The sequence below is a fragment of the Sus scrofa genome, chromosome 10, assembly GCF_000003025.6.
Source record: "Sus scrofa isolate TJ Tabasco breed Duroc chromosome 10, Sscrofa11.1, whole genome shotgun sequence".
NCBI lineage: Eukaryota > Metazoa > Chordata > Mammalia > Artiodactyla > Suidae > Sus > Sus scrofa.
The window spans coordinates 10,068,759-10,094,186 of record NC_010452.4 but is presented as its reverse complement, the minus strand read 5'-3'; the positions used below and the strand labels follow the sequence as shown (position 1 = coordinate 10,094,186).

Genomic DNA, 25,428 nt, shown 5'->3' with positions numbered 1-25,428 from the left:
TCTTATCCTCACCCCCAGCAGCCGTCTCCACGGCAGGCCCTCACTCTGACACCCCAGCCCGACCTCATGGAGACTAGTCAGGTTCGTAAGCCACTGAGCCACAACAGGAACCCCCATAACTTCTTGCCGCTGCTCCTTACCATGGTCCTTCTAGAAGCCACATTTTTACTGCAAGAAAAACCCGTGGCACAATGCTCAGTGTGCGATTAGTAATCAAGCATTAAACTTAAACCTGTTTCCCTTCACCTGAAATTAATCCTGGCTTAACTAGGAGAAGCTACTGGCTTTTAAAAATGGCTTTAAATTGTTGGCCAAATTCCAACCGGTACCCGGCAGATGGTCCGCCAGCTCTGCCATCACTGTCACTCGGACTCTGTGCGTGAGCTTTCAGGTCTCTCCTTATAGAGGGGTCATGCTGCATGGTAACTGCCCAGTGGCACAAAATCACAGACTGATACCATTAGAAACTGATGCTCCACCAGGGTATTTAAAAAGAAAAATTCAGCTGTGTGATTCTGGGCAAATGGAGCCATGGAGAGTCTATAAACAGCTCCACAGAAAAAGGCAAGAGGCTGCTGCTTCTCTTCCACACTCTTTGAGATCCTAGGAACACTAATAACACTAAAAATCATTTAATTAATATTTTTAAAGCAAGCATAACATTTTCTTACCCATAACTTTTTTTTTTTTTTTTTTTTTTTTTTTTTTTGCTTTTGCTTTTTAGGACTGAACCTGCGGCACATGGAAGTTTCGGGCTAGGGGTCAAATCAGAGCTGCAGCTGCTGGCTTACGCCACAATTATAGCAATGCCGGATCCTTTAACCCACTGAGCGAGGTCAGGGATTGAACCTGCACCCTCATGGATACTAGTCAGGTTCGTAAGCCACTGAGCCACAACAGGAACCCCCATAACTTCTTATTTGCTCAAATAACTGCCTGATGTGGGGCCTTAACTTCCTCCCGAGTTTGCAGCCCCCAGCGCCTTGCTCATGCTTCTCTTTGGGTTCATGCTCTATTTTACATTGTGGCTGGTTGTTTCCAGCCTGTCCCTTTCAGCCTGTCCGAATCTCTCCATCTTGGAGTCCCACTCAGCACCAGGCACAGGGCTTTGTCCGCTGGGACTCTCATGGGCTCTAGTAGCACCTACCAATAGATCACACTTATGTCAACCTGCTTGGACTTCAGCAGCCTGTATAACAATCCATGGGAATTGTACATTTATGCTTTTACTTTCTAGAAAAGACTGCATACACTATTTTACTGGACTAGGTGCTACACTTGTCTTCATTTTGTATTTACTGTGTTAAGATTTTATGATGTTAAATTATATAAGTCATCTGTATGATTTCAGTACAGGGGCTTTTCACAGGGAAGGATAAAAGGTAAACTACAGATACATTGTTAGCGAGCAACTGAATAATATTCTCAAAATAAGAAATTCTATTTGGAGGATAAGTCTAAAGTAATATTTAATTCCTCCTTCTAAACTGAGGCTTTGAAGCAGGTGATACCCTTTGTTAAAACACACATTTTTGAGATCAAGTCTTGCTCTTTCCACTCTGTTTCATGAAATTTTCAAACGTTCATCTCACTCATTTTTTTTTTTTTTCTTTCTTTCTCTTTCTTAAGGGAAAAGGCTTTATGTCTTCCTGGATTTTTTTTTTTTTTTTTTCTCTTTCAAACTTCTGCAAAAGAGAGCACGGCTAATGAAATGTCGTAAAACCATTTCGGAAGATCACTGCCGAGAGGACAGAAAACAAAACTGCTGCCCAGGTCCTAGAGGACGCGAAACAGCGCAGCAGCTGGGTACTGACCTGCGGACGAATTTGGAGGTGAGTTTGCTTATGATACCGGTGGACGTGCCCCTCCGGGCGTGGGCGAAGGCGCCGGGCTCGTGCGAGGGGGAGGCGGGCGGCCCGCTGTAGGCGGCGCTGCGGCGCTCGCGGAGCTGCTCCCCGTGGAAGGTGCTGCGGCTCGAGCTGCCCCGGGGGAAGCGGGTTCGGTCGGGCGTGCTGGCGCTGATGCTGTGAGCCGAGGGGGACGCGGCAGGCACTCGCTGGCTCGTACTGCTGGGGCAAAGGCAGGTGCGTTACTCGGAAACCACACGGGGGGCTCTCCCTCGGGCCCGAAACGGCAAGAAAACCACTGTGGCTCCGGCTGCTGGGCCTGTGCCACTGGGTCACAGCACAGGTGCGATGCCCAGCGTAACTCCAGTAGCCTCATCACTGGCCTTTCAGACTCAGTGCCTGATAAATGGTTCAGTTAACTGAAAATGAAGAAGTTACCAAAACATGGAGTTCCCGCGGTGGCTCAGCAGAAACACATCTGACTAGTGTCCATGAGGACATGGGCCCCATCCCTGGTCTCGCTCAGTGGGTTAAGGATCTGGCGTGACTCTGAGCTGTGGTATAGGTGGCAGGTGTGGCTTGGATCCTGTGTGGCTGTGGCTGTGGCCGTGGCCGGCAGCTAGAGCTCCCATTTGACCCCTAGCCTGGGAACATCCATATATTGGTAGTACGGCCCTAAAAAAAAGCAAAAAAAAAAAAAAAAAAAAAAAAAAGAAAAGAAAGAAGGGAAAAGAAATTACTAAAACAAGGTAAATACTCTTAAGTATCAGGGAATGCCAAAGGGCACTGCATACTTAAAAAAAAAAAAAAACTATTGTCTTAAAACCATTCAGCATGTGGAACACGAATTTTATATCAGGAAGCCTCTGAAGAGAAGGTTCATTTCCTAATAATCCTAATTTAGGCATCAGTGATAGCAGATGCTGTGGGACACCACAGATATGATTAACTGTCAAACACGTTCCTGAATGTGAGAAACCTTAACATACAGAGATGCCACACAAACAATCATCTCGCTCTGTACCTGAGAGAGCGCTTCCAGATCATCTGTTTCACTGACTGGAAAACTAAAACCCAGTTTCATTAAAGAACAAGTGACTGGCCAGAGCCAGGAAGAATCCCAGGTCTCAACTCCCAGTCTCATGGGGGTGGGGGGTTCAAATCATAAAACCTCAACTTACCTAAATGATAAATTAGGCAACAACTCTTTACTGTACGGATGGATTGAAAACAAAATCCTTGTAGAAAATTCCTCTAGAAAATGATTTAAATTATGAGCAACATTTTTTTTTTTTTTCTCCTTTTTCAGCCACACTCACAGCACATGCAAGTTCCCGGGCCAGCGACTGAATCTGAGCCAGAGCTGTGATCTAGGCCACAGCTGCAGCAACGCCAGATCCTTAACCCACTGAGCCATAGGGAGAAAGCCTGAGCAACACTTCTGATAACAGAGGATGCAGTAAGTTTACATTACAATCCAACTTTACCTCTGCCACAAACACTGAATCTTCTCGAAAGGCTCTTAACGTGATGGCTAGCATGTATTTTCATATGGTGCTATCTTTTAAAAAATGCTTAACGACAAACAAAATGAAATACGACCAGCATGTTACCCGGGCCTGTAAGCTTCAGAGCTGTCTTTAATGGTTGGCAGTGTGACTTTGATAGGATGACCAGAAGCGGACATGGACTTCTGGTGGCGGGGTCGGGCTGAGGGGACAGCAGAGGCCACGGCAGAGCCTGCGGAAGATATGCTGCTCGCAGACATCTCCGTGAGGCTTTCCACGTAAAACGGTGGAGGAGAACATGGAAACGTAAAAAGAAAAGCTGCAGTTTACTAAAATGTTCACCTTTCATGACTGAAACACTGAAAAGAAAGCAACATTAGTGGCATTCATAGTAACTAACAAAACAACAGTCTTGTTACAAGTGTCCAGGGTGAATTTATCACCACCTTCCATGGAAAGATCTCACACATTTCTGTTTTATGTGAACCTGAAAAGTATGAGATCATTTTAAGGATAAAATGATTATGGCTGGAGACATTTTTTACTTTCCAAAAATCAGTCTGGTGTGACGCACTGCTGTGGTCCACTGTTAATGACTCAGTAAGAATTCATAATTGCAGCAAAAAGCCTATCTCGGGAAACAGCATCAGAACATTTCAGCTCACAGACAAGAATCAACGGGTTAAAAACGGCTACAGATTAAAGGAGCTGCAGATTAGGATCTAAAATACAGGAAAAAGAATAAGTTAGAAATCAATTCCCAACAACCTTTCTAGCCTAAAGGAGCTTATGTCTAAGGAAGATATGTTTACCTTTCTGTGCCTTATAATTACACTTACTTTGTCTATTAATTGACAGGAAACAAATATATGTAAGAATGGTCTGTCGGTGTCAGTTCTAATAAAATTCTCTATTTTATTGTAATTGTATTAGAGAATTTTGTTGGAACTGACACCCTCTGCCCTTCTGTAATACATTGATGAGCAAGTCCTCACTCATGATGAGAAGTTAAATTTTTTAAATAATAAAAATAACATGATGTATCATCATTTAAAATAAACCACATTGAAAACTGTACAGTTCTCAATGATCCGTTGAAATAGTCACATTTCTTTAGAGGCTGGAGAACAAAGCCATTATTGAGATAGAACGATGACTTGATGAGGAGGCGAAGGAAGAAGGTAAGGAAGCAGCAGGTGTATGAAAGAACAAGACTCAAATTATGAAGATCAGATTAGAACAGTTTGATAGGCTTTGCTCTACAAGGAAATAGTTATTATCAGATTTTATTCAGAAAACCACAGGTTAAGAGATTAATTTCCTGTTTCCCCCAAATATTTTTCCACTATTCCACTCTGGTACCGAAGGGGCAACGGCTTAGTGAGAATGGCTGGCTGCAATCTAAACTAGTTATTTTGTGTTTCCTTTCCTTTAGACCCATTCGGCTACAGGGGTTTTACCAAGAGCACTAAGGCAAAGCAATGACAAAAGCAGTAGTACCTGCCACCCAGGACACGCACCTGCTGTCTTTTCCATTCTGCAGGGCTGTGTATCGATCTGTGGTCCTCTCACAGACGTATGTGTTCCTTCTCGCCATGCTGCCTCCAGGATACACATTGTTCTTTAAGGAGGAAAAAAGACATTAACAAATTCTAGCTGGAGTTGTGGAAAGTCAAGGAAATGAATTTAAGCTGCAAATCAGTATGAAAAAAAAAATCCATGGTAGCTTTTTATCAGAATCTTATATTAACAAGCTCTGTCTCCCACCTCCCTCCTCCTGCAGGAATACAGGCAAAGCACAGCAAGCTTCTGACAGTTCTTCTAGCTGCCGTCCTATAGCTGTGATGAGTGGTGGTTTGAAAGCAACCAAAAAAGCTAAGTTTTATTCATGGCTTTGTAAGCTGGTGATGGGGAGAAGGCCAGGGGAATGGCACAGGCAGTGTGAGGGATGCTAAGCGTGAGAGACAACCCCACGCTAAGAGCATCACCAACAGGAAACCTAGGGCCCTGTGGACAGAGGGCCTCCCGGAAGCCTGTGGCTGGCCACCTGCACCTGCTTGGGAAACCCCCACAGCCACTAAAGCTCCAGGGTCAGAGGCAGGCCCAACGGAGGCCGCCAGGAGAGATGAGTGCAGTGCCACTCTGAGATGACATCTTCTTTCCAGCGCTACAGATTTAGGAGTGAAATAACATGGTCCCGAAAAGAGAAAGGCTGATAAGATCATTTTGGAGAATTCAGTCACAGGAGGCTGCGTCCAGGAAGCACAAACAGAAACGGGATTTCCATAGTGGAGGGGACTTTAAGCTAGAGCATCACACGGTGACAAGTATGGAAACAGGCAGCTGAGTATAGTCATGGGAGAATAAGACCAAGCTGAGTCAAGTGACAGGTAATCTAGAGGAGTGGCAGGAAATAAGGGACAAAATTCTTTCTTTCTGTCACATGGGGTGATGACACCCTGGAAACTGTCCTCTAGCTGATGTTTAGATAAGAGGAAATGATGGCTTATCTAAAAAATTGCTTTAACAAAATGTACTCAACCCTACTGTGGTTAAAACCATTTCCAAAAAGATCAGTTGGCATGTAAGTAGTTATACCCATTAATTCTTAACGTGGTTGTATACACACCTGGTTATCCATCTATTTCACTGACTAGGAGGTGATAAATTACATATTTTTTAAAAATATGGATTCAATGAACTATATAAAGCACTGGGTATTAGGGAATTTAACCCTTTTACAATTAAGGTTATGTTGGGCTTTCTGGTACCATTATATGTTTCTCTTTATTTATTTTTTCTTTTTTCTCTCCTACTTTCCATAAGCTAGGTCAATTTTTTTTCTTCTATTGGCTTAAAAGTTATCCATTTTATTTTTGTTCTTATATTTCTTGCCCTTACGTTCTGAACTCATTTTTGCTCGCCCCTGCAATCTTCGGGGGATTGGTTCCAGGAGCCCCTGTAGATTCCATGAGCCAGGGAGGCTCAGGTCCTGCCTATGAGGTGGCCGAGTACAGTCAGCCCCTCCCCATAGCCACCAGCCTGTGCCTGCGGATTCAATCGAGGGCTGTCTGTACTCATTTCTTAAACTAATCCCATCTTCCTTTCCAAGGCATCTGCCTTTCCTTTCATCTCTATTCCTATCCTATCCTGGACAGTGTCCAAAATTTTGGTTCTGAATTTTCACTATTTGTCTTTTTGGTGTATGTTGCCATGTACATACTTTTATAAGCCAGTTGACTGTTTTCAACTCCTGTGTATTTTACAGCGGAATTCTAGACATGTTTCTCCTCCAGTAAGGGTACTTCCTTAAAACAGTACAGTGTTTTCAAATGGGTCACTGTATCACGACAGAGTTGAGTTTTTTGTTTGTTTGTTTTGTCTTTTTTGCCATTTCTTGGGCTGCTTCCCACAGCATATGGAGGTTCCCAGGCTAGGGGTCAAATCGGAGCTGTAGCCACCGGCCTACACCACAGCCACAGCAACACAGGATCCGAGCCACGTCTGCGACCTACACCACAGCTCACGGCCACGCCAGATCCTTAACCCACTGAGCAAGGCCAGGGATCGAACCCGCAACCTCATGGTTCCTAGTCGGATTCGTTAACCACTGAGCCACAACAGGAACTCCGAGAGCTGAGATATTTTATTCGTAAGAGTTTGCTTATCATATCTTTACATTTAAATGATAATTTGGTTGGATATAAAATTCTGGGCTCAATGTGCTTGTCTTTTGATACTTAAAAATACATATAAAATATGTAGTTTATAATTATATTAAAATATAATTTAATATATAATTTATATTAATTTTATATTAAATTTTTATTTAAAATATTTTTATATACTAATATATATAATACATATATTTAATTCATTTATCTCCCTGCATCCATGTTGCCATTGAGGGATCTGATTACCAGTCTGAATCTTATTCCTTTTAAGGTCATCTGCTCTCTTATTCTGGAAGCTGTAAAGATCTTTGTCTTTGTGTGTTGGTGTCTTTATATACTATTTTAATGAGCCCAGGAGTAGGTTTTCCTTCTGGCTTCTGTTTGCATTTCTGAATCCTTTTAATGTGAAGTTTTTCATCTCTTTTTATTGCTATTATGTCTTCAAATATTTCCTCCCCTTCATTTTGCCCCTTTTCCTTTCCAAATTCCTACTTCCTAAATATCACTAATTCTACTTCTATCCTTTGTATATCTTGGTTTTCTTTTTTTTTCTTTTTAGGGCTGCACCCAAGGCATATGGAAATTCCCAAGCAAAGGGTTGAATGGGAGCTACAACTGTCGGCCTACACCACAGCCACAGCAACTCGGGATCTGAGCTGCATCTGTGACCTACACCACAGCTCACAGCATCCTTGACGCTGAATGGGGCCAGGGTTTGAACCCATGCCCCCATGGATGCTAGTCAGGTTCGTTACCACTGTGCCACTGGGAACTCCCTGGTTTTCTTTTATATATATTTTTTATTCTCTCCTGCTGCCTTACAGGGGGTCAGCTCAGTCTGTTTTCCAGCTCCCATTATATGATTTCTGTAGTTTGCTTTTTAAGTGAATAATGTGAGTTACCTTTCTGAATTGTTTTTTGTTGTAGTTTGCCTTCACTGAACAGTTTATTGGTAAACATAAAATTAAATGCACCAATGTGATATCAAGTAAGTCTTACCGACGTGAAAAATGAAGCAGGAAAGCTTAAAGTACCATTTGTGGTAAGATTAAATGTTATTAAGAATTCAGGTTTTTTGTCCTTAAACTGCATTTATGAGAAGCTTGGCCCCCTTTCCATGCTCTTTAAAGGTATGATTCACTTTAAGATTTTGGAACTTAAAAAAAAGATAGAGATTAAAAAACACGTCTTTCAACACAAACTCTGACAAATAACTGCAGCCTATGACGACATGCCAGACTCTGAACTCACACTTGGACTAGTTGAAGCCTTTTTCCTTTCCGGCCCTACAAGAGGGCTTGCAGTCATCTCGCTTTTTGATCCAACTGTTGTGCTGCCAAGTTTACGAGCCACATCTCTGTCCCACTCCTCTTTCTGCTCACTTTCCACGCTGTTGGCCTGAGGCCTTTTGGTATATGATACGGCAGGGGGAATGGATGGACCAGCTGTGATTTGAGAAAGAGCATAATTAGCTGAAAAGCAACGGACGTATTTTCTTCTTGAGAACAAAAACTCTGTATTATAAATATCTTCATTTGCCTGTTTTATACTCTGAACTGAGATTAAACTGTCTGATTACAAAAATGACGTCAGCCCCTGAAAACAGGATTCGTTTCTCATTCACTAGTATCAATCTTTGATAACGGGGAATGACACAAGAACATAAAAAAGTGAAGGCACTGTGCTTAAAAAAAGCAAGTCTGGGCAGGCTCACTCCGTCTTTCCACTTATTGGACTTTTCCCCACCGTGATCACTAAAGCGCCGCTGCTTCTGATTGGCTGAGATGCTCCGCTGAACCTTCAGGTGAGCAGGGGACTGCAGGGTGCTGTTGTTGAGGTCACTGCTCGGCCTCGACCGCTGACACAAGTTTCCACTGGACAATGATTCTCCGCCTTCAAACTGCAAGAAGAAGAAAGACCGCCAGCATTTAAAACAAAAAAGAGTGCACAGAAACAGTGTGTGCTCTTCATTTCCTAGTTTATTCCAGCTACACAAGGGGTGATCGGAACTAAAAAAGAAGAAGTTTGGCTACAGAACTGCGAGTTGGCCCACAGGAAGGGAGAGAACAGTATGTGCCAGCTTCTGTTACTGCGTACCAATGGCTTTGGGTCCTCAGTCAAAACACCAAAAAAGAGCTACCAATGATTGAAGGGTTACGATACACGAGGCGCCAAGCGAAGCTCTTTATATACGTGACTTTGTTCAATCATTACAACAAACCTAGGATTTATTAACGTGCACTTTTTAGATGGAAAAACAGAAGCTGAGGGATTCAAGAGACATCTTGGGGATTTGAACTCAGGTAGAAATGGGATTCAAAGTTAGGATAATATAAAAAATCTTAACTTCATACACACACACACACACACACACACACGCACGCACGCACGTTTTTTGTTTTGTTTTGCTCTCTCTGCCACACCTACAGCACAAAATATGGTTTACTGGTTCTGACTGAGAACCTGCATCTACCTAGAACTCAGCGTGGTAAACTGGGGGCTGACGCACCACCCCTCGCTATGGACACAAACACAGGCTGTCTGTTGCTAGCAAACTTTTGACTGCATCACTGGCATTGCAATGGGAAATCTAAATTCATGTTAAGATGCTGACGATAAATAGCAGAGTGCTATCAGGGCCGAAAAGGTTAAAAGACACTTGCTAACACCGAGCATGCAGTGATGTGCCAGGAACTGTTCTGAGGACTTGAGAAGCATTCATTCACTTAAACCCTCTCCATGGCCCTCACAGGTAGGTCCTGTTATCCTCATTTTATAGGCCAGGAAACCTCTGAGGCCCAGAGAAATCAAGCAAATTGCCTAAGTCACACAGCTCCAACAGGAATCTCAAATTCAACCGCCCTGAGCTGAACGAACCTCCCATCTCCCCAACTTGAAGTGCACTCTTTTCTGATCTTGGCAAGTACGTCTCACAAAACCAGTCACCTAGGCCAGAAACCTGAGGGGCTCTGACCCCTCATTTCTGGCAGGTCAGCAACTCTGCTAGTTCTGCGTCACGTGTGGTAGCTTGTGGTGGGTGCCTGGCCTCATGCAGGTCCCAGAACATTCTGGACAGCCTGCTCATCGGAATGGTCCACACTGCCCCACGATGGACGGCTCCTCTCCTCCCCAGATGGAGGGCCCCTTCCCTTGAGAGCAGAGAGAGCTTCTAATCTTTCTATTCCAGCCTTTGCTTGGGTTCGGGGACAGGTAAGTTGGGTAGAGGTCGGCCGAGCGTACTGCCTCACTAATAGCTACTATCCAACTCTAAGTGATGTCAGTCTGGCCCATAAAATGCCTCCCAGAGATGCCCAATTTCCAACCAGCCCTCGGTGCTCTGGGCTCTGTTGCTGACTCTCCATTTATACCTCACACTGGCTGTCCCACAGGCCACCTGCCGCTTGTGGTTCAGTGGCCACAGGCATACAGTAAATTCCTGACTCTCTCTTCCTACCGTAGGTCTCGACTGGCCTTGAGAATTCCCGACTGCTTGTGCTGAAACACTTGGACGCTCTACCAGGCCAGGCACGAACTGTCACCAAACTACCTCTTCCTCGGCTGCCACCTCTACGTTTTGTTTCAAATGCTGTCACTTCCTCTTGTTGCAGTTACCATCTCGTCTGCACACCCGGAACGACCTATTACCTGTGGCAGGGCTGCTGCACATGGATGCCCGGGGCCGGGGGCTGCCAGTCGCCAAGACCCACCTGACTGTGGCCGGCGCTCCTAGAGCCTAGCAGGGCGCTAGCCCTACTCTTTCCAAACAGAATCTCTCTCAGTGTTCGGAAAGAAGATTACCTCATAACGTAGCAACGTAAATTCTGAATTCTAACAAATACAAATGTTAGTATCTTTATCATATTTTTGATACCACATAGAATATATTTGCTAACATCATATCTATATTGAGTTGTCACTTAGCTCAAAAAATAATGCACATGAATCTGAAAAGGTGAATAACTTACTTCAGGTGGTTTTCTACCTAGAAGAATGTAAGTAGCCATGACTTCATCATATTTCTGATTTATTAAGGCGTCATTTATTTCATCTCGTAAAAAACCCATGGTGACCATGATGTCTAGAAATGAAAAAAAAATGCAAATTTTCTGAAAATGGGTTTATTTTAGTAAAAAAATCAACAAAATGGGCAAGTATGTCTACATTAGATATGAAAACTAAATTCTGAAATTTTAAAGTGTATTAACTTTAATTATAAAACCTTCTGGGAGTTCCTGTTGTGGCTCGGCAGTAATGAACTCCCATGAGGATGTGGGTTCGATCCCTGGCCTTGCTCAGTGGGTTAAGGAGCCGGTGTTGCTGTGAGCTGTGGTGTAGGCTGCAGAGGCAGCTCGGATCCTGAGTTGCTGTGGCTCTGGTGCAGGCAACACACAACTCTGACTTGACTCCTAGCCTGGGAACGTCCATATGCTACACCTGCGGCCCTAAGAAACAAAACAAAAACAAAACAAAACACCAAAAAATTCTCATTAATATACACCATATATTCAAAGATACTGTACATCCAAATTAGTCATGCAGAAATTACCTGCACCCCGGGTTAATACATTCATGGGCCTACTCCATTTCTCATCGCTTAGCCCATCCTGGAGCTGAGTTCCTTCAGACACTCAGACACAGCATGCAGCTCTCTGTGGCATATACAGAACACCTCCTCTTTCCCCCGACGCAGCCTCAGCCACGCATGGAGTGGTTTCTCTCAGCTCTTAGCAAGTCCTGCTTTCTGATCCGAAGGCAGGTGGACGCTCTGGAAGGCCTGAACGCCACAGCGCTCCTGATCAGCCTCCTAACACCCCAGAAGGCCCCGCCGCTGCCACTCTGCCCTCGAGCTAGACGGGAGCAGAGCTGAGATGATGCAGCGGTGAGTTTCTGACGGCGCTGGGAACAAAGCCGAGAGACCAGGCTGGGAGCAGAGCGCTGACTGGGCGGCGGAGGACGGGACCTGCTGGGACGGTGGGAGACAGAGGGGGAGCCAGCGTGTTCCTCCCGTCCGCCTCCGTGCGTCCCATTTTTGGTTAAAATACATGCTATGTTTCTCTGATATGTTTCAGTCTGAACAGGGCTGATACCCAAATCAGCCATTCCTCCTGCTAGGGATTACTGGGAGAAAAGAATGGGGTTTACCTACATTATTTTAATGTTTATATCCTTGTTGTCAACAATCAAATTAGAACAAAATAAGGAATTTTGTCATGTTTAATGTGTATCTGGAGAAAGAAAAGATGATAATGCAAGTGTTTTTCAAATAAAAATTGCTTCTTATTTTCACAGTTTTGGAGGACGCTGGCTTCCTTTAGCTTAGGGACAGAACCTCTCACGATACTGAAACACTTACCTATTCTTTTTGCGTCATTGAAATCTGGTTCAGGCTCAGCATATGGCTTTAGTTCTTCTTCTTCATGACCAACATTCATCCACCGATCTTTCATTATTTGCTGGGGAAAAAAAACCCCACATTACGTTTGGCCAATCAGGACATTCAACCACTTATATCAGCTTTATTTTAGTAAATGTGAAGTTAACCAGTTCAGTTGACAAGAATCAGGTGACATTTTCCAATTAAAGTTACTGTGTCTAGTTGGATTCGCAGGCTAACAGGAGGTCAAAGCCTCTGGGACAGAGTGACGTATCTTAGGACAATTACAACCACCAGCCCTCACACTCACCTGACGAATCGATTCAAAATATACTGCCTGGTGCTCATGGTCCTCTAAAAGAAGCATTTCCACATTTGAAAATTTTAACATAAAAACCTACTCTTTTGACCTCTGCCTCATAGTTTTTCACCGGTAAGATTAACAGAGATTTCTCCCCCTCCACCGCCCCGGTCTTCTACTAAATATATGGCTATATTTAAAAATCATTACCTACTAAAACATTAGGATGGAAGAGATCCTGGAAAAAAAAAAAAAACCCTGCCTGATTAAAAAATGGGCAAAGGACTTGAATAGGTACTTCTCCAAAGAATATATAAAAATGGCCAACAAGAATATAAGACACCCAACATCACCAATCATCAGAGAAATTAAAACCACAATGAGCTGTCACCTCCTATCTGTTGGGATGGCCATGGCTGAAAAAAACACAGATAACAAGTGCTGGTGAGAATGGGAAGAAACAGAAACCCTTGGGCACTGTCGGCGTGACTGGGCTGCTGCTGTGGGAACAGCATGGAGGGTCATCAAAAAAGTACAAGTGGAACTACTGTATGGTCTAGCAATTCACTGTGGGGTATGTATCTAAAAGAACTGAAAAGAGGATCCTAAAGAGACATTTCATACCCATGTTTACCGCAACACTATCCACAACAGCCAAGATGTGGAAATGATCTAAATGTCTGATGAAGATGCATTTTAAAATGTGGTAGAGACATACAATGGAATATTACTCAGCCTCAATAAAGGAAATTCTGTCACATGCTCTAACCCGAATAAATCTGGAGGACACTGTTAAGGGAAATAAGCCAGTCAAAAAAAAGTCAAATAACTGCATGATTCTACTTACATAAAATATCTAAAATAATTAAACTCATGGAAACAGGAAGTAGTATGCCAGGAGCTGGAAGGAGGGGGCAAGAGGGAGCTGATGTTCCATGGTATAGTTTCAGTCCTGCAGGATGAAAGAGTTCTAGAGATTTGCTGTGCGGAGTTGACAGTATTGTATGTAACGTACACTTAAAATTGTGAAGAGGATACATTTATGTTATGTGAATAGCATTGGCAAAGGCAAATGAATGGGGATTGATTCTGTATTAGTTTAGAAAAGTTCTTCAATTTTCTATTACTATAGGATTCCAGGTTTTCATTCGGGAACAGTCTAGGTGCTGATACATTAATATTCTTCTTCCGGGTTCTGCAGAGTATACTCTCTATCTCTATACTTTATTTGCCAATATCCTACGTACTACAAAATAATTACGTAGATCTCTTGAGGCTAACCTCTTGATTGCTCAGGCACCTCCCCTTCACTTAATACTGTTTAGCCAAAGTCACTAAGCAGAAGGCAAGAACTCCAGAGCAGATCTCCAATAAATGGCGTCTCTAAGAATACTGCTATGATGGAGTTCCCGTCGTGGCGCAGTGGTTAACGAATCCGACTAGGAACCATGAGGTTGCGGGTTCGGTCCCTGCCCTTGCTCAGTGGGTTAACGATCCGGCGTTGCCGTGAGCTGTGGTGTAGGTTGCAGACGCGGCTCGGATCCCGCGTTGCTGTGGCTCTGGCGTAGGCCGGTAGCTACAGCTCCGATTCGACCCCTGGCCTGGGAACCTCCATATGCCGCGGGAGCGGCCCAAGAAATAGCAACAACAACAACAACAACAACAAAGACAAAAAAAAAAAAAAAAACAAAAAAAAAAAAAAAAAAAAAAAAGAATACTGCTATGCCAGGTAGAAGGATTTTTCCAAAGATGTTGGTCACGAGATGGTGAGATATTTTAATTAAACTTTGTAGATACATCATACACGCTTACAGTATGATCACGTAGATGTGTAACTCTTATAGGAGTTACCACTTTCCTTTTCCCCATTATAGAGATTTTGTTGACATGTTAATTATATTGACATGTAATTGACATGTAACTTTGTATTAGTTTAAGGTGTACAACATGACTTGATATACTATACGTATCTTACAAAATGATTACCACAGCAAGTTAACGTCCATCACCTCACACAGTTAGGATTTTTTTCTTATGATAAGAACTTAAGCCCAGGAAACTACTTACCTGCTGTCACTATAGTTTTACCTTTTCTGGAGTGTCATGAATGGAATCACAAAATATGTACTCTTTTGTGCCTGGCTTCTGCTCAACATGTTTTTAAAATTTATCCATATTGTGTGTAGTTTACTTTATGGCTGCATAGTACTCCACTATATGGACATACACCACCACTTGTTTAAATTCTCGTTGATAGGCTCTTTGCTTATATTGATTTTGGGCTGCTTATGAATTAAACTGCTATGAACATTAAAAAAAAAAAACTTAAAATCTACTCTCTTAACGAATTTTAGGAATTCCCATTGTGCTCAGTGGGTTAAGAACCCGACAGTGTGTGCATAAGAATGTAGGTTCAACCCCTGGCTTTGCTCAGTGTGTTAAGGACCCTGTGTTGCTGCAAACTGTGGTACAGGTCGCAGATGCAGCTCAGGTCCTGTGTTGCTGTGGCTGTGGCGTAGGCCAGCAGCTGCAGCTCCAATTCAACGCTTAGCCCAGGAACTTCCATATGCCGCAGGTGCAACCATAAAAAGAAAAGAAAAAAAAGTAAGCATCCAATCAATATTAAAAAAAAAAACAAAACACTTTCAAATATACAAGATGCAGTATGGTTAACTACAGCTGCCATTCTGTAAATTATCTCCCAGAACTTATTTATCTTATAACTGGAAGTTTTTACCCTTTGATCATCTTCCTTCATTTCCTCCACCCCCTGCCTCTGGCAAACACTCATTTGTTCTGTCTCCCTAAGTTCAGTTTTTCATTCATGCATTCATTCATTCATTCATTTATTTTTGTCCTTTTGCCATTTCTTGGGCTGCTCCTGCGGCATATGGAGGTTCCCAGGCTAGGGGTCAAATTGGAGCTGTAGCCACCGGCCTATGCCAGAGCCACAGCAACGTGGGATCTGAGCCATGTCTGCAACCTACACCACAGCTCACAGCAAACCGGATCCCTAACCCATGGAGCAAGGCCAGGGATTGAACCCGCAACTTCGTGGTTCCTAGTCGGATTCATTAACCACTGAGCCACGATGGGAACTCCTCTTTTCTTTTTTTTGATTCCACCTGTAAGTGAGATCATACAGCATCTGTCTGTCTGTCTGACTTGCTTCACTTGGTGTAACGCCCTCAGGGTCTGTGCATGTTACAGTAAACGGCAGTTATTTCCTTGTGTCCACTGCTGGAAATGAAATCACCCCCCTGAGGAGAGATCTGGACTCCAAGTTCACTGCAGCACTACCTACAGCAGACGAAACACGGCAGCAACCTACGCGCTTTTCGCCAGATGAATGGACAGAACACTTGGTGTGTGTGTACAGCACACAACAGACTAGGCTGCAGACATAACTTAATTCTTAGAGCCCCCTGGAGCTATCTATGGTAGTGTAGGTTCATTCTCCAAGTAATTTAGCTCAAATGACCCATTACAAATTTTTAAAAATAATTAGCCTTCAGTGATCATCAATAAAGTAAAAGCGTCAAGGAGGGTGGACATCAGGGGGGGAAAAGGAAGGATAAAGCAGAGCTGTAAATTCCTGCCACACGATTTTCCAAAATATCAAAGTCCCTCCTGTTCCTCTTCTCCCCCCAGCCCCTAAGAGTATGTCTGGCAGAAGCCTAGGTAGCTGTCAGCAGCATCTGCAGCAACAGCACTTAGGATAGCTGAGGGGGAGTGATGGCCCCCAGTATCTCTACGTTCGGCATCTTTGGATTTTAACAGAAACTATGCAGAAAAAAAAAAAATTCCAGAAAGTTCCAAAAAGCAAAACTTGAATTTGTGACACACCAGCAACTATTTATACAGCATTTACTCTGCACCAAGTGTCTGAATAACCTAGAGATGATGGAAAGCATACGGAGGGATGGGCCCAGGTTATCTGCAAGCACCACACCCTTTTATATAAGGGACTTGAGCAACCACAGAGGTTTCTGGAACCAATCCCTCGAAGATATGGAGGGAGAGCTGAACACACAGTCCTTCTCATCCAGCGCATCTAGTCCTTGATAACTTACCTCTGCAGCTGCACTGCACTGAGAGAGGGACGAAGGGGGGCACAGAGGTGGCAGCTCAGACAATGCTTAAAAGTGAAAGTCTTCAAAAAGGCTTAAAACAAATCTATACCAAATCCCACCTCTCCACACGCAGACACATCAGAACAAAGAACGGAATCTAACATTCCTTTTATCAACACATTACTTTTCAAGGGGAGCTCTCTGAATGTCTGTTATTATAATGAATGAGGCTGGGCAAAGAAGAAAACTAACAAGCACAAGCGAGACATCAACACTTCCGGTCTTTCAAATGAGCTTAAGTCCTTAGTGATGTTTTCTCAAAAAGAATAATCCAGACACACCGATATTCCAATAAATAGGGGGGAAAAACAAACAGTGCACAACATAAGAGACAAATCCTGTTAAAATCATATGGATACTGTCCCTCCCATTAAGAGTGTGATTAGCTGTCAGCATTCAGATACACAACCTGCAAAAAATTCCGTAGCTGTTTATAGATCTAGAAACAACCATAGGGTAAGCAAGGCAAATGTGAAGTTAATTTCATTAATTTTACTGTCATGAAGGACAAATAAGGTACATAACTTATAAGGCCTTAAGAAATGTTTTAATAAAGTACAGAGTCATATATGAGAAGCAATAGGAAGGTGTGTAAGTTAAATAAGAAATTTAATAAGAGAATAAGCAGATCATTTAAATCAAAATTCTTTATATCAAATCTCAATATTAGCAAGTTACAGAGTGAAGAAAGATTAGAGTTTCATCAATAATGCATGATACTCAGGTAACACTGAAAAATACATAAAGTTCTATTTTTTAAAAAAAATGGGAATTAACAAGGGAATATTTCATATCAAAATGTACAAGGCTGACACAAGTCTACAAAGCTGATCGACCAGATTTCTTTAAAAGGCAGTTAAGAGACACAGAGAGCTTATATAAGGAGCACGCATAACCTATTCATTAAAAATATGGAGCATTATCTCTAATGAAAGAATACAAGTTAAAGCAATTATGACAAACTGTATTACTACTAGAAAGGCACCAAACACAGACAACCATTCATTTTCTCAACAACGATGTACACAGAAAAGAAGGAAAAAATGTCCTAAATTCTGCAGGGGGAAAGTCCCAATCAAACATGAGGACAAAATAAACATGCTTTACCAATGGGGGGAGGAAGGGCCCAAATACTAGAAACTATTCTATCCAATACTGAAACAGGTGGCGCAGAGCTGGCATCTTCAAATGCCTCAGGTCACGCCCCATCTTTGGGCAATGACACATGGGATCCAGCCGACTGTTTATACCCTTTGACCTAGTAATGACAGTCTGGAGAATTTACCGAAGCACATACCCCAGAGAGAAAAAGCACTGCGCATTAATTTGAGCAAAAACAACTCAATATGCAACAAGCAAATAAAGGCTGATAACACAATCCAAGGAGAAGAATACTGCTATTCACAAGGACAGGGGGGTCACTCTCATAATAAAGCAGAGTACACACTAAAAACGTTTAGTTTTTAGTTTAAAAAAAGTTTAAAAACAAACAAAAAAAAGGATGGGAATCCCCCTTGTGGCTTAGCAGATTAAGAATCTGACTAGTCTCCATGAAGACATGGGTTCGATCCTTGGCCTCGCTCAGTGGGTTAAGGATCTGGCATTGCCGCGAGCTGTGGTGTAGGTCACTGATATGTCTCAGATTCGACCCCTAGCCCAGGAACTTCCATTTGCTGCAGAATTGGCCCTAAAAATGAGAAATAAAAAAAATTTTTAAAAAAGGATGCAACATGACATGAGAACGTTGTTACTATATACAAATTTATGTTTACACACTGAAGACTGGTGTTTTAAAAACAGCTGTTTTATAGTTTATGGATGTTTTTTGTTGTAAAGTTGATGATAAAGTTGTTTTGAAAATAAAAGTGAAGGAGTTCCCATTGTGGCTTAGCCGGTTAAAAACCCAACATAGCATCCATGAGGATGCGGGTTCAATCTCTGACCTCGATCAGTGGGTTAAGGATTCTGAGATGCCGCAAGCTGCGGTGTAGGCTGAAGATGCAACTCGGATCTGGCATTGCCGTGGCTGTGCAGCTGCAGCTCTCATTCGGCCCCTAGCTGGAGAACTTCCATATGCTGCAGGTGGGGCCCTGAAAAGAAAAAAAAAAAAGAAAAGAAAACTAATCTAATTTTCCACATCACTGTTACTTCAAGGGGAGTTTCTTAAAATTAGAAAAAAATCACTAGGACCAGCATCATGTTTCTCTGGAAAGTCATTTCTGGGAGGTGTGAAGCAGACCAGCCTTTGCATGGTGACATCTGCAATATTATGACAGTATTGCCAATGCAGACTAGTGGAGGGAAATTTAAGTTTTGACAAAACTGGAGCAGGAAGTTCCAGACTATATTCAAATACATCAAGTTAAGCTTCTAATGAGCAAATATCTTTAAAATGATCATTTGGCTTTTAAATAAATTCTATTCAGAGAATCAGAGAATTCTAATACTTTAAACCTTCTTTTTTTTTTTTTTTGTCTTTTTGCCTTTTCTAGGACTGCTCCCGCAGCATGTGGAGGTTCCCAGGCTAGGGGTCTAATCAGAGCTGTAGCTGCCAGCCTACGCCACAGCCACAGCCACAGCAATGCAGGGTCTGAGCCTCGTCTGCGACCGACACCACAGCTCACGGCAACACCGGATCCTTAACCCACTGAGCGAGGCCAGGGATCAAACCCGCAAACTCATGGTTCCTAGTCAGATTCGTTAACCACTGCGCCACGATGGGAACTCCCGAACCTTCATATTTTAATGCTGAGGATAAAAGACTGGAAAATTCGGTTTCTGTAAATTAACCGTGATTAAGACACCAGGTACATGTGATGAATCATCCAGAGAGATCTGTAGTATCTCCTGCCCCCAATATTTCTTGTGGGGTCTTCCTGTTCTGTTCACAGGAGCTGATGTCTCAACTCTAGACATTTTATCACGTGACATTCTGATAGACCAGGCTCCAAGGATGCTGAGCTGATGTCTCAACTCTAGACATTTTATCACGTGACATTCTGATAGACCAGGCTCCAAGGATGCAAGTGGGTCTTACGTTCCTACAACATTTTAGAATGGATACGAGAGTCAATTTCACCTTTTAACTATTTCACAGAATTTTCTATTTTCATGGTGGAAAGTAAGTTTAGAAGAGTGATAGCATGAAAGTGGGCATTTTTTACTGCAGAGATTTCTCTATTAAGACATTAGTAATGTATCCTTTTATCCTCAAAGAAAAAAAACCATAGGAAGGAACTAATCACACTGAAACAAATAATTCAATAAAAAATTATCTGATAAGTGATTCACTGATAGAAAGCATGCAAAGTAATTTCCTATGGAAGAGCCACCATCCGCTAACTTCCACCAAAACATCCTCTGTCTTTTAGTGCCAAGTACTGTGGTGATGAAATTACAAAGCCCCAACTAACCTCAGAGCTCTGCACCCAGGGGCGGCTCACGATAAGGCTGCCCCCTAAGCAGCATGGAATCCGTGCCAGCAAGCCCCACGGCTATGCTCAACAAGGGCAGTTTAAGTGAGGTTAATTCTCTGAACTTTCTACCCCACCTATTAAGGCGAATAAATGCAGACAAAAAAGTAACAGCAAACACCACCTGCTGAATCCCTGAAATCATCTTAGCAGAGACTAAAATATTCCTAAAAGCAGACGGACCAAATACTTAAGAAATACATCACTCCCTTTGGTTATGGGAACCTCTGACGCTACGGGGTGTAACGTATGTTAACGTACTTCGCACACGTACAAGAGCTCCTATGATTATAAATAAATAACCTCCCGTATGCCATGTATGCCGGCAACACAACAGCGTGGTAAGACATGAACAATCTGCTGCTGACGAGTCCTAGGTAAACATCCTCAAATGTAGGGACCTACCTAAATTTTCACTAACAGATACAAACTTCAGACACAGCCATGAAGCAGTCGCTGGATTCGAATTTTCACTTTCATCCCTGAAATAGTTGTACTTAATGAGGACAAGCTTTCGGCACTGAGCCAAGCAACTTCTGACAGAGGCTAGGTTTTTGCCCTTCTTCAATGAGGTCAATTTTATCCCTACTTTGATTGTTTGAATTTAACACTTCCCTGCAGGACAAAGAAGAAACAGGAGTGCACTATTGCCCAGCTCTTGAGTCGGGCAAGTGTCAGGGGATTTTGTCTAGCTCTAATCAAAGGCAAATTCGGCGATTTGGCAATTTTCCTAAAAAAAAAAAAAAAAACCCACAGGGGTTCGAGAACCTATGGGCATGCTCTTCCATCCTCTCGGATAAGGTCAGGGTGCACCTTTACCTTCGGGGGGGGACAAAGCCGACTTACTTCCAGGCTGCCTCTCTTTATGGGGTTCAGCACTAAGAGCTTCTTCAGGAGGTTCTCGCAGTCGGTGGACATGTAGAAGGGAATGCGGTACTTCCCGCGCAGGACTCGCTCCCGCAGCTCCTTCCAAGGCAAAAACAGAAACGTCTCGCTGGCTGTTGCCATCCTCGTGCTTGGGGACAGAACGTGACTACTGGGATGAGCGGGTACCTTCAAATTCTGGCCATCGAAAGGCAAGGAGCCACTGACTAACGTGTAGAGGATGACGCCGAGGCTCCAGACGTCCACCTCGGGCCCGTCGTACTTCTTCCCTTGGAAGAGCTCCGGGGCCGCGTACGGGGGGCTCCCGCAGAACGTGTCCAACTTGTTCCCGACTGTAAACTCATTACTAAAACCAAAGTCAGCAATTTTAATATTCATGTCAGCATCAAGGAGAAGGTTCTCAGCCTACGAGGAAAATCACAAAAAGGACAACATGAAGAGCCGACGTAAAAGAAAGCATCCATCGTCCCTGCATCAGATCTCAGAACGCCTATGTCTTGTCTCCCATTGTCAAGCCTAACATCACCTTTTTGAGGCCAGTATAGTACTTCAGTCATGACTGTTCGGAATTACATCCAGATAAGACTGCATTTTAACACAGAGGAAAGCTCCGTTTACAGGCATGTATGGAACTGTTTAAGAAAGGGTATTCAAACGTCATTTCCTTTCATAGGTTATGTTAAACCCATTTTTCCCCCCTCATGGTAAGAAACATCCTGATTTGTACCTTACTGTGACCTATGCTGAAGAATCTAAGTCTGTAACTACTGAATCCATTCCTTATCTTCTCTGGCAAAAGGCTTCCTCAACAAAATTCTGTTCTTTCCGTAAAACAATATAGTATAATCTGGCCTCCATTACGTCTTATGTAAATGTAAAAAAGCCCCTTTTGTTTTTTCAAAAATGAGATTCTCTTCTAGAGGTTTATTATGGTAAGAAAGAAGTGATTTCCTCTCCATGTTTTGAAATGCTGGTTTTCTAAAATCTTCCTAAGTCAGAATCATTCAATAAGAAAACTTTATTTTTTAATTTTTAAATAAAAGTATAGTTGATTTACAATGTGATGCCAATGTCTGCTGTATAGCAAATTAACTCAGTCACACACACACACACACACACACACACACACACACACACACACACACACACTCTTTTTTAAATATTCTTTTCCATCACTGTCTATCCCAGAAGACTGGATATAGTTCCCTGTGCGGTACAGCAGGGCCTCACCGCTTATCCATTCCACGTGCCATAGCTTGCATCTTTCAACCTCAAACTCTTCAGTTCATCCCACTCCTTCCACCACCAGCCCCACCCCCGCCTTTGGCAACCACAAGTCTGTTCTCCATGTCTGTGAGTCTGTTTCTGTTGGGTAGATCTCTGCTATATTTCAGTTTCCACATATTACTGGTCTCATGCGGCATTTGTTTTCCTCTGACGGACTTCACTTAGTATGATAATCTCTAGTTGCCTCCATGTTGCTGTGAATGGCATTGTTTTGCTCTTTTTTATGGCTGGGTAGCATCCCACTGTGTACATGTATCACATCTTCTTCATCCAGTCATCTGCTGATGGACATTTAGGTTGTTTCCATGTCTTGGCTGTTGTGAATAGAGCTGCAGTGAACATAGGGGTGCATGGATCTTTTTGAATTACAGTTTTGTCTGGATATATACCCAAGAGTAGGACTGTGGGATCATATGGTAATTCTATTTGTAGTTTTCTGAGGAACCTCCATACTGTTTTCCATACTGGCTGTACCAATTTACATTTCTACCAGCAGTGGAGGAGGGTTCCCTTTTCTCCACATCCTCTCCAGCATTTGTTTTTTATAGATTTTTTAATGATGGCCATTCTGACTGGTGTGAGGTAGTACCTCATTATAGTTTTGATTTGCATTTCTCTAATAATTAGTGGTGGTGAGCATTTTTTTTTTTTTTTTGGTCTTTTTAGGGCCGCACCTAAGTCATATGGAGGTTCGCAGGCCAGGGGTCGAATTAGAGCTCTGGCCACTGGCCTATGCCACAGCCACAGCAATGCTGGATCCGAGTCGCATCTGCAACTTACACCACATCTCACAGCAACGCTGGATCCTTAACCCACCAAGCAAGGCCAGGGATTGAACCTGCGTCCTCATGGATGCTAGTCAGATTTGCTTCTGCTGAGCCCAGACGGGAACTCCAAGAGCATCTTTTCATATGCCTACTGGCCATCCACATGTCCACATGTCCTCTCTGGAGAAATGTCTATTTAGGTCTTCTGCTCATTTTTCAATTTTTTTTTTTTTTTTTTTTTGGCTATTGGGTATATGAGTTGTTTGTATACTTTAGAGATTAAGCCCTTGTTGATTGCATCATTTGCAACTATTTTCTCATTTTCTCCCATTCTGTAGGTTCTTTTCCTTTTTTTTTTTTTTTTTTAATGGTTTCTTTTGCTGAGCAAAAGCTTGTAAGTTTAGGTCTCATTTGTTTATTTTTGTTTTTATTTCTATTGCCTTGGGAGACTGAGCTAAGAAAACATTTGCATAGTTGATGTCAGAGAATGTTATGCCTATGTTCTCTTCTGGGAGTTTGATGGTGTCGGGTCTTATGTTTACGTCTTCAAGCCATTTTGAGTTATTTTTGTACATGGTGTGGGGGTGTGTTCCTGTTTCACTGATTTACAGGTAGCTGTCCAGTTTTCCCATTACCACTTGCTGAAAAGACTGTCTTGTTCCCACTTGATATTCTTGCCTCCTTTGTTGAAGATGAATCGACTACAGGTGTCTGGGTTTATTTCGAGACTCTCTACTTCTGTTCCATCAATCACTATGTCTGTTTCTACACCAAGATCACACTGCTTTGATTCCTACAGCTTTTAATATTGTTTCAAGTCTGGGAGAGTGATGCCTCCTGCTTTTTTTCCCCCCTCACAAATGCTACGGCAATTCTAGGTTTTTTATGGTTCCGTATAGGTCCATTGGATTATTTATCAATGAAAACATTTTAAATGTACCTTTTATAAATGCAAGCAATTTATAAAAAGCTGTGTTTTATGTGTAAAATCCAAGGATTCGATTTTACATGTTTTGTTTCAGACTCTACATTACAACGGAGGGACTAACAAAGTGAAAGCTTAGCTTGTACATGTGTTTTCTCAGGTTACAAAAAGGAGCAAAACCTGACAAAAATGAAAACCAGATTTCTCTATATCACTGGAGGGCCCAGCACTCAGTTGGCAGAGCAGGCACCTGCCCATTGCACGGGTCTTTCCTCCCTGTCTCCTTCTTCTGTTCTTTATTTAAAGCACCCTAGCTTGGGATATTTGTTTTCACTTTGAGAAAATAAAGATACATCTAACATCCCAAAATATGCCAAAAAATGTGGTATCATTTATGGCATAAATATTACAACAGCACACAGATTTTGGAGATTTATATTAGATCATAAAATTATGGACTGTGTTACAAAACCAGGTTACTCTGATGTTCTGATATAAAGGCCTGGTCACTAAATTTCTGAGGCCATCGAAGAGCAAGGTAGACTTTTCCAGTCTCTCTCAAGACATCTGGATGGATAGCAAGTACCAAGCCTGCCCTAGAAGAAGAGAGTGGGAGTGGGCTTAGAGGCGTCCTTCCAAGAGCAGACAGGAAAGCCCTCCCCGGGCTTGAGGGAAAACACAGCGTGCTGATCAGGATTTTTTGCAGATTTTTTTTTTTTTCATATAAGAGACGAGATGACAAATTGGGAGTCAAACACATGGGCAGGGAAAGAGTCTTCTTCTTTCTCTTTCTTTGTGCCAGTGGTTTCCCTTAAAATAGCTGAGGAAGGAAACTGAGAAATAGAAATATTTTGGAGCAGTAGAAAATCCATAAGCTCAGGAAAAGGAGCCAAAATACAAGATTAGACTTTCAACAGCTGTTTAAAACAGTTCAAATCTAACACGAACTAGTGCCAGTAACTGATAGAGGCAATGGCAAAAGAAGTGGAAAAAAAAAAAAAAAAAAGATTTCTAGGTGAGGAACATACAAGTTAAATTTGGAAAAATAGAGAAAAAGGAAAAAAAAAAGACTTTTGTAGACCTAGAGCTTTCTATCTTCATTAAAAAAAAAAAAAATCGACTTGGCCCCAACTCTTTGTTTCTTTTTATAGTTATTTTTAGAATAAAAACCATATATTTAAGGTATACGACATGATAACTTGATACACATAATGAAATGATTACTTAAATCAAGCTAACTGACTTATTCGCTCA

At 42.4% G+C, this 25,428-nt stretch overlaps 1 protein-coding gene across 7 annotated transcripts in view; it reads right to left on the bottom strand.

The window, feature by feature from the left end:
* Positions 1 to 25,428, bottom strand: part of MARK1 (microtubule affinity regulating kinase 1) — a 126,231-nt gene that overhangs the window by 12,321 nt on the left and 88,482 nt on the right. For 2 of the 7 annotated variants that reach the window (XM_021064328.1, XM_021064330.1), the window contains exons 8-16: positions 21,364 to 21,600; positions 21,157 to 21,276; positions 12,383 to 12,482; positions 10,995 to 11,107; positions 8,776 to 8,929; positions 8,281 to 8,474; positions 4,876 to 4,976; positions 3,461 to 3,625; positions 1,815 to 2,069 (exon numbers count right to left, since the gene is read on the bottom strand). In XM_021064328.1, coding sequence (XP_020919987.1) covers positions 1,815 to 2,069; positions 3,461 to 3,625; positions 4,876 to 4,976; positions 8,281 to 8,474; positions 8,776 to 8,929; positions 10,995 to 11,107; positions 12,383 to 12,482; positions 21,157 to 21,276; positions 21,364 to 21,600 — 1,439 coding nt within the window. Of the gene's footprint in view, positions 1 to 1,814; positions 2,070 to 3,460; positions 3,626 to 4,875; positions 4,977 to 8,280; positions 8,475 to 8,775; positions 8,930 to 10,994; positions 11,108 to 12,382; positions 12,483 to 21,156; positions 21,277 to 21,363; positions 21,601 to 25,428 lie in introns of those variants that run through there. The other 5 variants (XM_021064329.1, XM_021064331.1, XM_021064333.1 and 2 more) reach the window with 4 other exon arrangements.